General features: G+C 42.5%; 2 protein-coding genes across 5 annotated transcripts in view; one reads left to right on the forward strand and one right to left on the reverse strand.

The window, feature by feature from the left end:
• Positions 1-2,436, forward strand: part of LOC103144473 (putative uncharacterized protein MYH16) — a 48,149-nt gene extending 45,713 nt beyond the window's left edge. For all 4 annotated transcript variants that reach the window (XM_007561491.2, XM_007561483.2, XM_016676262.1 and 1 more), the window contains 3 exons: positions 243-443; positions 528-674; positions 1,757-2,436. In XM_007561491.2, coding sequence (XP_007561553.1) covers positions 243-443; positions 528-674; positions 1,757-1,906 — 498 coding nt within the window. In that variant the 3' untranslated portion in view covers positions 1,907-2,436. The remainder of the gene's footprint in view (positions 1-242; positions 444-527; positions 675-1,756) is intronic.
• Positions 2,437-3,423: 987 nt separating this feature from the next.
• Positions 3,424-13,267, reverse strand: part of gas7b (growth arrest-specific 7b) — a 69,967-nt gene continuing 60,123 nt past the window's right edge. Inside the window, exons 10-15 of the mRNA XM_007561473.2 lie at positions 12,783-12,861; positions 10,266-10,394; positions 9,967-10,090; positions 6,020-6,099; positions 5,812-5,910; positions 3,424-4,626 (exon numbers count right to left, since the gene is read on the reverse strand). Coding sequence (XP_007561535.1) covers positions 4,513-4,626; positions 5,812-5,910; positions 6,020-6,099; positions 9,967-10,090; positions 10,266-10,394; positions 12,783-12,861 — 625 coding nt within the window. The 3' untranslated portion in view covers positions 3,424-4,512. The remainder of the gene's footprint in view (positions 4,627-5,811; positions 5,911-6,019; positions 6,100-9,966; positions 10,091-10,265; positions 10,395-12,782; positions 12,862-13,267) is intronic.

Raw genomic sequence — 13,267 nt, forward strand, 5'->3', positions numbered from 1 at the left:
CTTCCTATCATGTCTTCTTATGATTGTTAAAATGAAAAAAGAAAACAAAAATCTGGATCTTTAATATTTTGTCACACAGTTGAATTATATTCAAAGAGAAACAAGATGGCCGGCCTTGGGACATGCTGAAAGTCCAGATTAAAAAATAAACCATGTAATTTCCAATAACCATAAATTCGGCAGCCCTACCTGTCCTCTCTCTGTGTAGCCCACGATCAGGCCGAAAACATGACTCTGTGCAGGTCAAGGAGCTGGAGCTGGAGTTGGACTCGGAGCAGAAGCGTCACGCCGAGACGGTGAAGACGCTGCGGAAGAACGAGCGGCGCCTGAAGGAGCTGCTGTTCCAGTCCGAGGAGGACCAGAAGAACCAGCAGCGGATGCAGGAGCTGGTGGAGCGGCTGCAGAACAAGATGAAGGCCTACAAGAGACAAGTGGAGGAGGCGGTACACCGCGCCGCGCCGCCGCTCTGGATTCTCTGGGTGGGTGTGTGCTTGTCTGCGTCTCACCATGTGCTGTCACCCCGCCAGGAGGAGCAGGCCAACATGAACCTGGCGAAGTACAGGAAGACCGTCCACGAGCTGGACGACGCGGAGGAGCGGGCCGACATCGCAGAGTCGGCGCTGACTAAGATCAGGACCAAGAACAGGGGCAGCTTCGGCAAGGGATACTCCTCTGTAAGGGAACAGAAACCGTCTGTTTCTGACAGACATGGAACTCCATTTGTTTCACTGGGATTTTATGTGATAAACCAACAAAAGGTTTTACATAATTGGAAGAAATGGAGTTTTGCTAAAACTGTCTTACACATGAAAATAGTAAAAACTGTCGCATAAATTCTCATTTAACCCTGCCTTACGCAGGAAAAAAAAATAAACTAAAAGTAAACATCTCAAGCCTCAGTAGTTTATATCAAAGCTTATTCATGTGTTAGACTGGCCTAGTCAAAGTCCAGATCTAAATCCTACTGAGAATCTAAATCAATAGCAATATATATCGGGATACACACCTGATCGACTAAAACTAAATTAACCTGATAGAAAGTTCAACATTCAATACATAGAATATTCAATGAACTCTGATGTCGAACCACACAGCATTCTGGGAGATGTAGGCAGAGGAAAGGCTTTAGCTGCTCAACCTCTCACGGCCAGCTGAGCCAGGTTGGGGGCACCAACTAACTTGCTCGCTCTTTGGCTACCCGGCAACAACCTGTTGAGTAACATGCGCAGCAGCAGTTTCATGTTTCACCTCTGTTCCTCATAACTGTTTAAAAATAAAAAAACAACGGCGTAGAGAGAAAGCTGTGGATAAAACAGGAAAATTACACCAGCAATTTGGCTGAATTTCAAATATTAAAAAAAAATAAAATAAATTCTTGATATCCACTGATATGAAAGGCTTTTACTGTGATCAGTTTTACCGCCTTATTGTTCCATCCTGGCTATTGTTGCTGTGAAGAACGGAGGAAAGCAGAGGCACAAACCCCAAAAGTCTTCCTGCTGGTATTTGATCCTACAAACTCAGGAATACCAATAATGAACCACACTTTAATGTTATTTTTCTTCATTTCTTTGTTGGGCTGTCACATAATATTTCATTAAAACTCATTGAAGTTTACGGCGGTAATATGGCAAAACGCAACAACGTTCAAGCTACTATAACACTGTTTAATGTTTAAGGGAAAGCTTATGGATTGACCCTGTAGGTGTGTTTGCAGTGTGTTTCTGTTCTGACAGCAGGCCGTTTTCTCCGGCAGGGTTACAGCACTCCGTACCCGGGCCTGGTCCGGTCGCCCAGCTCTGTGGGCTCCGAGGGGAGAGGGGAGAAGATCCTGAATGACGACGAGTCGGTCAGCTCCCTCATTCCAGCTTACCTCAACTCCCTGAAGAAGCTCATGATCGATTAGCCGGACTTTACAGCGCTGCAGCGTCAGCGTGGGAACATCAGCAATACATCACCAGGACTTTATGTTGGGAGTCACCGTCCTGTCCGGTTTCCTGTTGTCCTTCGCCGCCACTGACATGTTCCAGCTTTAATCATTTCTGCTTTTAAACACAACAGAGCTGATTTTTCTTAATGCAAATGCTAACTTCCTGTTTCCTGTTCTCTGCTAAACTCTTTAAAAAAAACAGGTCATCTGTCTTTCCAACAAGTTAGTTCTGATTTAAAATGCTTTCAGGGAGTTTTGGTTGCTTGAGTTGGTAACTCAGATGCTGATATGGGAATGGTTTCAAGATCAACAAGCGATAATTCAATCAATAATCAATGCCCTGTTTCCTATCAATGTTAAGTGTGTTTTCAGTGTATTTTATCTAAAAGTGTAACTCTGTCCAAACCTGTACCTAAAGCTTTTTATCTAATGATGAAAGGCCTGACCAAATCATTTACTGTTTTAATGTGAAAGTGGCTTCTTTTATAAAATACTTTTCTTTTTTTTTGTCTTTTCCTTTTATTTCCAACATAAAACAAATGTTTTGACATTAGATGTAGTTTTAATTATCCATAGCAAACTGACCAACCCTTAATTACCCATTAAAAAAATACATATTTAATTTCTTCTTAAGGGATAAAGTAAAACAAAGCAGTAATACTGTCAGGGTTTAGAAATAATAAAAATTGTACAACTTTTATCTTGGGACAACAAATCCATCCAAAGGAACTTCATTTTTGTTGTGCATTGTATTTTACGTAATACTTTTATATATCTTTAAATCCTAATAGTGGCTTTCTTTCTATTTCACATTCTTTAGTGACTCTTTTAAATGGAAAACGCATTTTAATATTTACAATGGGGCACCAGAACATTATTAAAATAGATTGATTTTGATAAGTAATCTTTCAGCTCTAAAGTGCAAATTCCTGACTGTAAGCCTGCGCGGGGAAAACTCATCAGTACATCCTGTAACCATAAACGTAGGATTTATATTATAGATTTTATAGATCACACAAATCCTGACCGGCTCTCGCATGGCATTCTCCTTTCTTTCATGTGGGAAATTATCGAGATTATTTTATTTGTTTTTATTTTTTATTACAGCCGATAGTGACGCAGTGTGGGAATATCTAAAATTACACCAGTCAAACGCAATATGATAAACAAGAACTCGGGTAAAGTTAGCCTTCCTGTTTACTCTGTAGACTCCGGTACAGAATGGACCTGATGACGTCATCAACCCATCGGTGAAAAAATGGCGACCTCCGTGGGTGAAAAGTATAACAAAAGATGGACAATTTATAAAGTAATTATGAGTTTTGGCGTATCACAAACTATTTTTTTTAGGTAATAGGAAAATTGCAACATATTTAAGCCAACATGCTCAACTAGTCGTAGATCCTTTTAACAGAGCTAATCGGCATTAGCTCGTGTCATTTTCTTCCTTTCTGTTCTCTACAAATGACTGTTAGCCAGAGTCTTTAACCATGTAGTCTTTTTTGAGTAAATTTATTAGTTTTATTACCATCTTTTCATATAAACAAACTGTAAACATAAAGTTGGCAAATCCAAGCTTTAACGTTAGCTCACGTTAGCTAGGTCTCCTTTTTTTAATGGATTACAACAGTTTTTCTCCCAGAAATACATTTACCAGCCCATTCGTGATTAATTCTCAGTAAAAGAGGCATGTTTACTTTATTGTTTTCTTATTTTAGAAGTCAATTCATTTTTAATCATATATTAATAATTCCAGAGGGAAATCACATGTTGTAACTCATATTATCCAAGGTTCTTCAAAGAGTTCGTAGATGCTGATGGCTGTGGGCAAGAAAGATCTCCTGTAGCAGTCTGTATTACAGCAGTTCTACAGAAGCCTCTGACTGAAGACAACAGTCTCATGAAGAAGATGCTCTGGGTTGTCCATAATTTTCTTGATTTTTTTTTGAAGAATCCTTTGCAAAATAATCAGCAGATAATCACCTTCTCCATCAGGTTGTTCAGCCATTTTAATACGGTAAATCTATCATTTGTTTAAATTTAACAAGCCATGAGCTTCAACAGAACATTATAGCAACAGTAAAATTCGCGGCTCCACTAAGTCACATAGATGTTACCATTACTGAATTATAACCTCATCGGGCTTAACTGCATTTAGTTTTAGCAGCATCTGTTAAGTCATGGCAGTTGTCATGAATTAGCATTACACTGTTGCGCGACGTAAAGGCTTCTCAACATTTACAAAATGTACAAGTCGGTGCTACTTCATCATTCACCTCACCTGAGTATCCATTAGGAAACAAATTCCCACTCACAGTTGCTATTTTCCCGTTCAAAGAATCAGTGTAAGTTAAAACAAAACTCTGCCGCCGCATCTCAAACGCCTCGGCGTTGTTCGGAACTTTTCACTCGAATATGTCGTCTTCGTCGGTGGTGGGGGGAGAGGATCAGCTGATGGGTGAAGGTCCGGCGAGCTCGTCCTCGCTTGCTGCGACGTGTGAATGAGTGGGAAAAACAGAGGTACAGATCCCGTCTCAGAGCTCCCAGTCACGTCCTCAGGCAGAGAGCCGTCCTCACCGAGTTCAGATCTCTATGTCGACAGGCCTGATTTCCCCCGTCTTATTCTCCCGCACCCACACCTCTCTGTCCTTGATGGGGTCCACACACTGCAGGAGCTTATCCACCGGCTCCATAGTCTGCAAAGAAAGCAGTTTTTAACTGAGAACAGGGAATACGAAGCTCCTCTGTGAGGAGATGGCTTTATTTATTTTTTTAAGTACTGTGAAATAGCTCTTTGCTTTTTTTTTTTTTTTTTTACTTTTATTTGATAGGGACAGACACACATCGACACAGACAAACTGAATAAAACAGCTGTCCCATGTTTGCATCATGGTGCAATAGCACCAGCTAATTCGCAGCACTTGTCCCTAGTTGGGCTTTTTAAAAAATAACTCTAAAAATTGAAGTGATAATCATTTAAAATAGCACAACATAATGTATACAAACAGAAAAATGTAAAACATCAAAAATGGGTACAGTTCTGTTTTTGACATAACCAGAGTTTTGTTTGATTTTTGAACATACTAAAACTGGTTACAGACTTTAAATGAACAGGAAGTGAGTTCCAAACCGCAGATCCTCTCACAGACAGAGCACTTTACCTCTGCTGAAGATAATTATATAACGCAGGGAGTCACTTCCATAAAAGTTTAAAAATCAGCATAAGATACTTTGAGAAAAACCTTAAAGGGTATGAAAAAGGAATGCAAGTTATGAATTAGTGAGTTAATCCAAAGTTAACTGGACACTTTCTTAATAACCCCAGTTTTCTCTTGTATCAAGAGTCTGACCGTCTTTCCATAACATTAAAGGCTAAATCTTTAAAAAGAGAAACCTCATTATATTTGAACATTTCTTTGTGTGAAGTGTGTTAAATACAGACTGAATAAACAGAAAATTGTAGTCAAAATCAACCGTGTTTATTGGCATTGTGTCTTTTTCGATCGTGTTAAACATTTTTCTCTGTTATCCTCGTCTTCGCAGCACAACAGAAATTTTTGGATGAGAAGTCGACGCTGTAGCACTGCTGAATGAAGTGCTAGTAAGTTGATAACTCAAGGAAATTGTCGAGTGTTTATAACTCGAAACAGAAACGTCCCGCACCGGACTCTACTTGAATCGTTTCTCTTTCCTGCTCCGGGACGCGCCGCCATCTTTAATTCTGTCTTTGCTTAAGGATAACAGGTGGTGCCGTCTTCTGGAGTAAACTCTTGGCAGTTGTTACTAGTTAATCGAATAAAACTAATTTTAATCTAATAAACCATCAAACTTATGTTAATTAATTGTCTGGAGTTTTGCGGGCCACTGTGTTCTGCACTCACACTTTGGTTGAACATGTCCGTCTCGTGGCGTAGAGTTGTGTACTGACAGAGGTGCTGCCTGATCATCTCCACCCGCTCCACCTCCAGTCTCTCCAGCTCCTGATGAGGACGGGACAAAAACACCCGAACCTCTGTTTCAAACAGCCCCACTTCTCACACACACACACACACACACACACACACTCATCCCAAACTGGTGTGTCCTTACCAGGCTGGTGGTGACCATCTCCTCAAACCACTTGGACTGAGACTGGTTATACAGGTCGACACAGCGCATCAGATCATCCCCTGTTGGAGGAGGGGAAAAAAAAACAATCATACATATAGGAGTTCATTCAAGAAATACTACTGGGAGTACTGGGAGTGATCTATGTAACACAAAACATCCAGCAGGTGGAGTCACAAGCCAAGTTATCCCTCCAGGTGTCTGTCACACTTGCAGACTGTAGCACAGAACCTGCAGCTCAAACTGTTATTCCAACGCTGGGCAGAGGATCTGGGATGATAATGGATTTCATTACGATAGAGTATAAAAAGGGGTGATGACACATCCTGCATCCTGTTGACAACAGAAATAAACACTCGTCGTGAGGGAGATAAGATCAGGGAGGAAGTGATGCTGGTCAGAATCTTCTGTCTTCAGCGTTAGCTTGCGTTGTCTATAAATGAAAGCTTGCTAAAAACAAACAGTGAGGGCACCATGGTAACTGACTTCAAACACGTCCACAACAAGCTGCTTTTCAGAATGCGTTTAAACCTCGATACAGATCTTATTTAACTTGCTGTAAGAAGGTTTGTGTAGCCATTTGAGTTTTAATGGTGTTCGGATCATGAATTAGAAGGAAAAAAGTCAGATAAGCAACAAAACATGACGTGTTGCACACAGAAATCGCTGGAGGCACCATGCATAAACACAAGGAGGTCATTGGCAACAACAATCTTCAGTGTGGACGCCGTTACTGATAGAAGATGACTCAAATGGTACTTTCCCAGTAGTACCTAGTAACAACTCGGCTCAACTTTACACAGGTTGAGGAGTGGGTGGGGTCATCATGTAGTTGGGCTGCCTCAGAGTCCGAAAAGTAGAGAGACGAATCCCGTACGAACACAATTAAACAACGGAGGACATAGAAGCCATATTGGACATTTGGCCCAGTCTGTGGCTTTTTGTCCCACTCAGTCGCTGTTGTGAATTTCTACAGAAGGCTGGTTGTGACTCCAGCTGTGACTCCTCCCACTAGCACAGGAAAATAGTATTTCATGGCCCAGTCAAAGTCCAGAGACAAAGCAGATTGAAAGACTGTTCAAACAGATGCCAGCAAAGCAGAACAGAGTAATGTTCTAAAGGTTCTTGGTTCCGTCTTTTTCAAGTTTGTGTTCTGGTTCCTGGAACATAATAGTTTGCAGTCAACGAGATCTTCTGACAGCTTAGCTAAGAATGTTCTCGTGTTAAAAGACACAAAAACAATAAACTCAAAGAAGCTACTAACATTTGTTTATCCGCTTACCGTTAATACAATGGTAAGATTATGTAATAAAGCATAAAAATCTAAGCGCAAATGACTATTATGAGAGAACAGATGCCATGATTTAGTTGTTTTGGTCGGAGTCTCCTCTCTGGCTTCTACATTCCGTTTTCTCCATGTTGCATAAGGAGCAGGCAGCAGGGCTGGTTCTGTGTGAGACTGCGCTGGGATGGAGCGTTCCTTCTTCCATGTGACAGCATGTGGTTGTGCCTGCTCGACTCATAACGTCACTGTCTGCCTGAGAGTTTGCCTCTTAACCATGGACATTCTTGAGGTATCGCACCTATTAAACATGAACAACCACGAGGCCGTCTAGGCTTTTACTTTTGTGATTTCACCTGCACAGAGTCCAGCTGAAATCACCGTTTATCTGAAGGGCAGACAAGTTTCCAGCCGTCGTTATTTCGCTTTACAATGACAGGTACAATGAAGAAGGTTTCAGCATGTTTCCAGCTGTCCAGGTTCTGACGTGGTTAGGTACCGTTTCATCTTCTGCTTTACTCTCAGGCTCTGTGGTGCTCAGTAGGTTGTAAAGGCATGGCGTGACCCGGGATCTCCTAAGCAGCATCAGGCAATGTGTATAAAGGATCTGGGAGGAACATGCTGTCACTGCCAGTGGGTCAACAAGATATGGCATATCTAAACGCTCGTCTTATAAATTGGTGCCCATTGAGTCTCCTATGTATTTCCTTGCCTTTCAGTGATTCCTGAGTTTGCTCTACCTTGAGAAGATTGCTGAGTCACTGTCCAAACAGAGAGACTGCAAATATCCATCTAGAGAATACCTTCTCGTTGCAAATTTTCTGTACAGATCACTTCTCTCTTGCCCGTTCTCCCATCTAAAGCCTTCAGACATCACAGACATAATCCACCAGCCACAGGATCCTAAGGATCCTCAGTGCCCCCCCTCTAGTCAGCCATCTCCAAATTCTCCAGCAAGCCACTGCAACCTTTCATCTCATTCAACTTGATAACATCTCACTAATTCATGGTCTTCATAGAACTTCAACCGATTGCAAATTCATGATTTTCTGCATTGCACAATAAAACTGTGATGCCTGATTTTGCTTTCTCATGGTGTATTCGCATGTGGGCTAAAAACCTTAACCCAAACATGACACCAAAAAGCTCCACTGTGTTGCCACCAGTCCAGAACTTGTGCTGGTGGCAGGTGGCTCCACGTGCATTTCCATGCAAATAAAGGGAAAGACTTTTGGACAAGAAGGGTATCAAATATATTGCGCATGTCCAAGATCACTTGTTGACTGAACTGTGTCAGGCAGCGTCACCAAGGCTCTGAAGGGTGAAACACATCATTTTGTCTGGAACATAAAACTGGTAACTGTTTCCATTAGGTGATACGATTTAGAGATCCCTCTCCTTGTGCAACGGCTTAACCCTTGTCACTTCATGACAGTATCAGGTTGCAAAGGTTCCTTTATATAACACAATAAGTAATACTATCTGATAGCAATAATCAGATAGTATTGTTGCTTATTCATTACGCCTACAATGACAGTTCACTCATGACGAATGCTTGAAGTGGCTCACAGTGAGGGAGATCTCTTTGGAGTAATCCATGTAATAATCAAGTTGCCACTAGAGGGAGCTCAAACACTAAGTGGAAAGAATTCAACTTTTATCCCCAAAAACGCCCTAACGCAGTGGTTCACTGTACATTTAACGCTTTATTCCGAAACCCACGAAGCCATGAATTAACTTAGTGGGCGGGATGTTTTTGGCCATCAGATAATTAATGGTTGTGTATTTGTGCAGCATGTGGGAGTGCACCTCCCCCCTTTCCCTTCCTCTCCTGGGGTAATAAAGCCAGTTTGCACCCACACCTCTCAGTCTGGTGCGAACAGACTGATGGAGCAGGAAATGTTTATGTTTCTAGTCTTCATCTTGCCTCTGTAACACTCCGGCTTTAAAAATAAGGTGTTTTTTTTTAATCCCATTGTGGCTCTCAGCCCTGATAAAGTGCATGACTGGTTCAAAAACGGACCAACACAGCAAGTCGGTTCACAGACGGCCTCAAGTGGCCGATCCAATGAAGGGCCTGAAAAGAACTGCGGAGGAGGATTCAGATGTAATTTCCTTTAAGATAATTATTAACAGGGATTAACTGGAACTCTAGGAGATTTTATATGGTTTACTTCACCATGATTCGGTTAACAATTATAGGAAGATCCAAGAGAAGAGAAATCATTAAAAAATAATGAGTGTACTCCGTAAAACTAATTACTGGAGATGCACCTTTAGCTGGATTAGCCATGACAGCAAATGCAAACACATCATGCTACCATCAACACTCTTCAGTGTGGAAGTCCTATCAGCGGGGTGTTGAAAATGAAGTTAGAAGACAGGAGAAGGTATTCAAAAGGCAACTATTTATTAAACACACACATATCTGCTGTCTGTTGTTAAAGAAGAAGGCTTCTGCAGACAGGAAGTCACTCTTCTATCCCATAGCCGGCGTGTCCCCAGAACAACACCAGTCAGTCAGGATTAACCAGCCTCAGTGATCACAGCAGACGTGCGGCATAAATAAGCAGGAGGCGCTCTGGCCGAGCTAAAACAACAAACACAGACGTGGGACCCATGACCCCAGGATGACCTCTGCTCTGACCTGCTTGTGTGGATTTCCTGCGAGCCTTCTTGATCTCCTCCTCGGTCTTGCTGGTGAGCTTGCTCTCCAGCTGCTGGGTCTTTAACTCCAGCTCCTTCTGTCTGTCGGCCAGAGCTTTACGGGCCTGAACGAGATAAAAAAGCTCCAATGTGAAACGGATAAAACAAAGAACGCTTACTTTGAGAGAAACAAGTCCTGTTGACTAGGTCTTTCCTTATACTGATGAAAAAAGATGCTTCTCATGGAAGATGTGTGGAGATCTTTTTTTAGCAGTAGGCTAAAAATGAGTCTGGTCTCACCTTGTCCACGGCTGCGTAACGGCCGACGAGCTGCTTCCGCAGGTTGGCGATGTGGTGGTCGAACCTCTTCATGTCCTTCTTGAAGTTCTCTCTGAACGTCAGGAAAGGTTTCTCCACTTCGCTCTGGAGCTGCTCACAAAACAAACCAGAGATCAGCGCACCCAAAGGACAAACCAAAGAATGTTTGCCCCGTTTCTTCAGAAAGGGTAGAGCAGGAGAACCGTCACATGTGGACCAGTCAAACCTGGACTGAATTGTTCTACATTTAAGTTTTACTTCAGTCTAAAAACACCGTTCACTGATAGATTTGCATATGTTTTCAGCTTTTATTTAACGTGGGAACGAGTTTCTATCACTAGTTTTTATCTGGATTAAACTGATGCATCGCTATTTGACATTCTTATCTGCTGATGCTTTTCCTCAGAGAATTATAAGCTTAGGCTTTGAATCACAAGAGGATATGATTTCAACCCGTTTGCATACGAATATAAACCAAAAGCCTTAATTAGCCGCGTGCTCTTGAGTAGCTTTCCACATTATGTCATCATCTTCTCTCTCACCAAGCTTGTGAGGATGATAAATCCAAAACTACGGACTTATCCAAACCGCTCGGCTTCCTTTTCCTGATTCCTGAGCGTGTGGAGAGTTTAAGTAAACAGAGGCGCTTCCAGCAAAACGAATGTGACAAGATCATGTTGGTTTTTAGTGTTTTGCAGCGAGCGCGTCGCCGGTTTAATGATCCTAATAAGCGACGTGGCGTTCTGCCCCAGCTGTCAGCCGTGAATAAGGAGTGCAGCTCCTTCCTGTAGTCAACAGCGCAGCCCATCACTCAAAGATCATTCCCACTCCAATCCTTCCTGTCTCTCCTCTGAGAATCTGGAAGAATGCCGCACATCTGTGCATCTCTGGAGCATAACATCACCGAGGACGGGTTTCTGCCTCGCTCTCCTCTCCCCTGCTTCATCTTCAACTAATCAAACGTGAAAAGTTAATTGGGACGTGTGTTTCTCACACTTGGAGGCCTTTCAACTGACTGTCGGTGGCATGCTTTCTGAGATGATCGCCTCTTATTTGCAGAGCTGTGTGCTCAAATGTTGGAAAGTTGGGCCGGATTGAAAACAGAAACAAAACACAAACACAATCCGGACTCATTTGCACAGTCAGCAATAAGTCTGTTTCCATGGTCACAGACAAAGGAGGACGTCGCACCACCAGACAGTAGAGACGGTGATGAGCGGGTGGGTTAGCGTGCGTCTTCAAACGAGGGAACGTGATTCGCTGATTGCAGGACATGTTGGTTTTTTCTCTAAATGTACGGTATTTAAGATTTTATGTGATGGACCAGCACAAAGTAGTGCAGCCGTTGTGACATGGAGATAAATGGTTTTCAACGGTTTATTTTTTTACAAATGAAAATCTAAAAAGTGGGGTGTAAATTAATATTTAGCCACATTTTATATAGTATTCTGAAAACAAATCTAACTGCCTTCAAAACCTGCCCAATCAGTAACTAGACTCCACCTGAGTCTGACACAACCTCAGTGTGAATACAGCTCATTTGTGAAAGATGCAACAGTTTGGTCTCATGTTTTTAAAGGTGCACTATTATGTGTTTTCTGGTCACATGGTGCCACTTTATAGCACAATAAAGTAACTATGTTACCTTCAGTTGTTATAAATATGCTGTATGAATACGACTAAAAAGAAATTTTAAAGCCTTGAAATTGGGCGTCTGTGTCTTTAAGAAACTCCTGCTCTTTCTGAAACTCCGCCTTCAGGAAGTCATCACAACAGGGCTCCTCTATTAACCCTTTAATGTTTGAAGTGGCTTGAGAAGTGGCTCGTATAATGAGCTCAGCAGATGCACCAGGTATTTGCTACTTGCTGCTGGCTAGTCTGAAGGAGCTGGGTGAAGGAGTCGCAGAGGAGAGATGCTCTGTGCGGTGGAAGCTTTGAAACTGCAGCTCCAGGGAGGAGCTTCATCGTCGAAGGTGGAGCTCGAGCTTGAATGATATAATCAAGGCAACAGGTGGTGTGTTTTGGATGAGTGAATAACATTACGTCATGCAGTGCCAATGCTCTTCAAAATAACTGGTAATCCTAGAAAAAGAACCGAAGACTTGAGATTGGAGGAGACCCTTCAAATACAGCTAGAGCTGCTGTGAAATGGTTAAATCAAAACATATCAAGTTGTTGGAATGGCCTGGTCAAAGTCCAAATCTAAATCTATTGAGTATCTGCTGCAAATTTTGGGTACTCCGTCAAATCTGACAGACCAGAATAAAAGAATAAAAATGCAACTCTGTAGCTTTAGATTTCCAAAGATGGTGGAGTATTCTGGCATTACACAACAATAATATAGTTCTACAAAGTACGGACTCAGGTGAGGACCCCACACTTCCTGTTCAGAGCACTGATCTGTCGGAAACGAAACCGGCTGCAGGCAACAGATTTAGTGATGTTGCCTTAGCTCATTCTTAGCCTCAGATCTAAACATTGTGAAGTGAAACGGATTACCTTTGAAGAGAACTTCAGATGAACCTCGGCTTCATCTGCCAGGCTCTTCTTCAGCTGGGCCCACGCCTCTCCCAGAGTCCTGGGAACAGATAAGACGGGCAGAGTTAGGAGACCACAAGCTGCAAATGCCTTCATCAAAACGACGCCACGTGATTTATTAGATGAGATTTAACAGGGGGGAGATCTGCCATGACGATAGGAGCAGGTATGAGGAGACAAGCTCGTGACACATACACACACGCAGACTGTCAGCCGCACACAGATGGGGTCCAGGAGCAGCCAGTGCAAAAGTTCATTCACACACAAGCAGCCGATGAATCAAGCGAGCTAAGCCACAGCGAGTTCAACGGGCCATTAGGACGTAGGAGACATCAGATATCCGAGTCTCCTCACAGCCATGAGCTCAACACAGCCGGGAGACACTCATCGTTTGTCTCTTTAATAATCCAGACGTTGGGTTTCTCTGAGAGAAAGAGAAAACACAG

This window comes from Poecilia formosa, unplaced genomic scaffold, assembly GCF_000485575.1.
Source record: "Poecilia formosa unplaced genomic scaffold, Poecilia_formosa-5.1.2 Scaffold4, whole genome shotgun sequence".
Classification (NCBI taxonomy): domain Eukaryota; kingdom Metazoa; phylum Chordata; class Actinopteri; order Cyprinodontiformes; family Poeciliidae; genus Poecilia; species Poecilia formosa.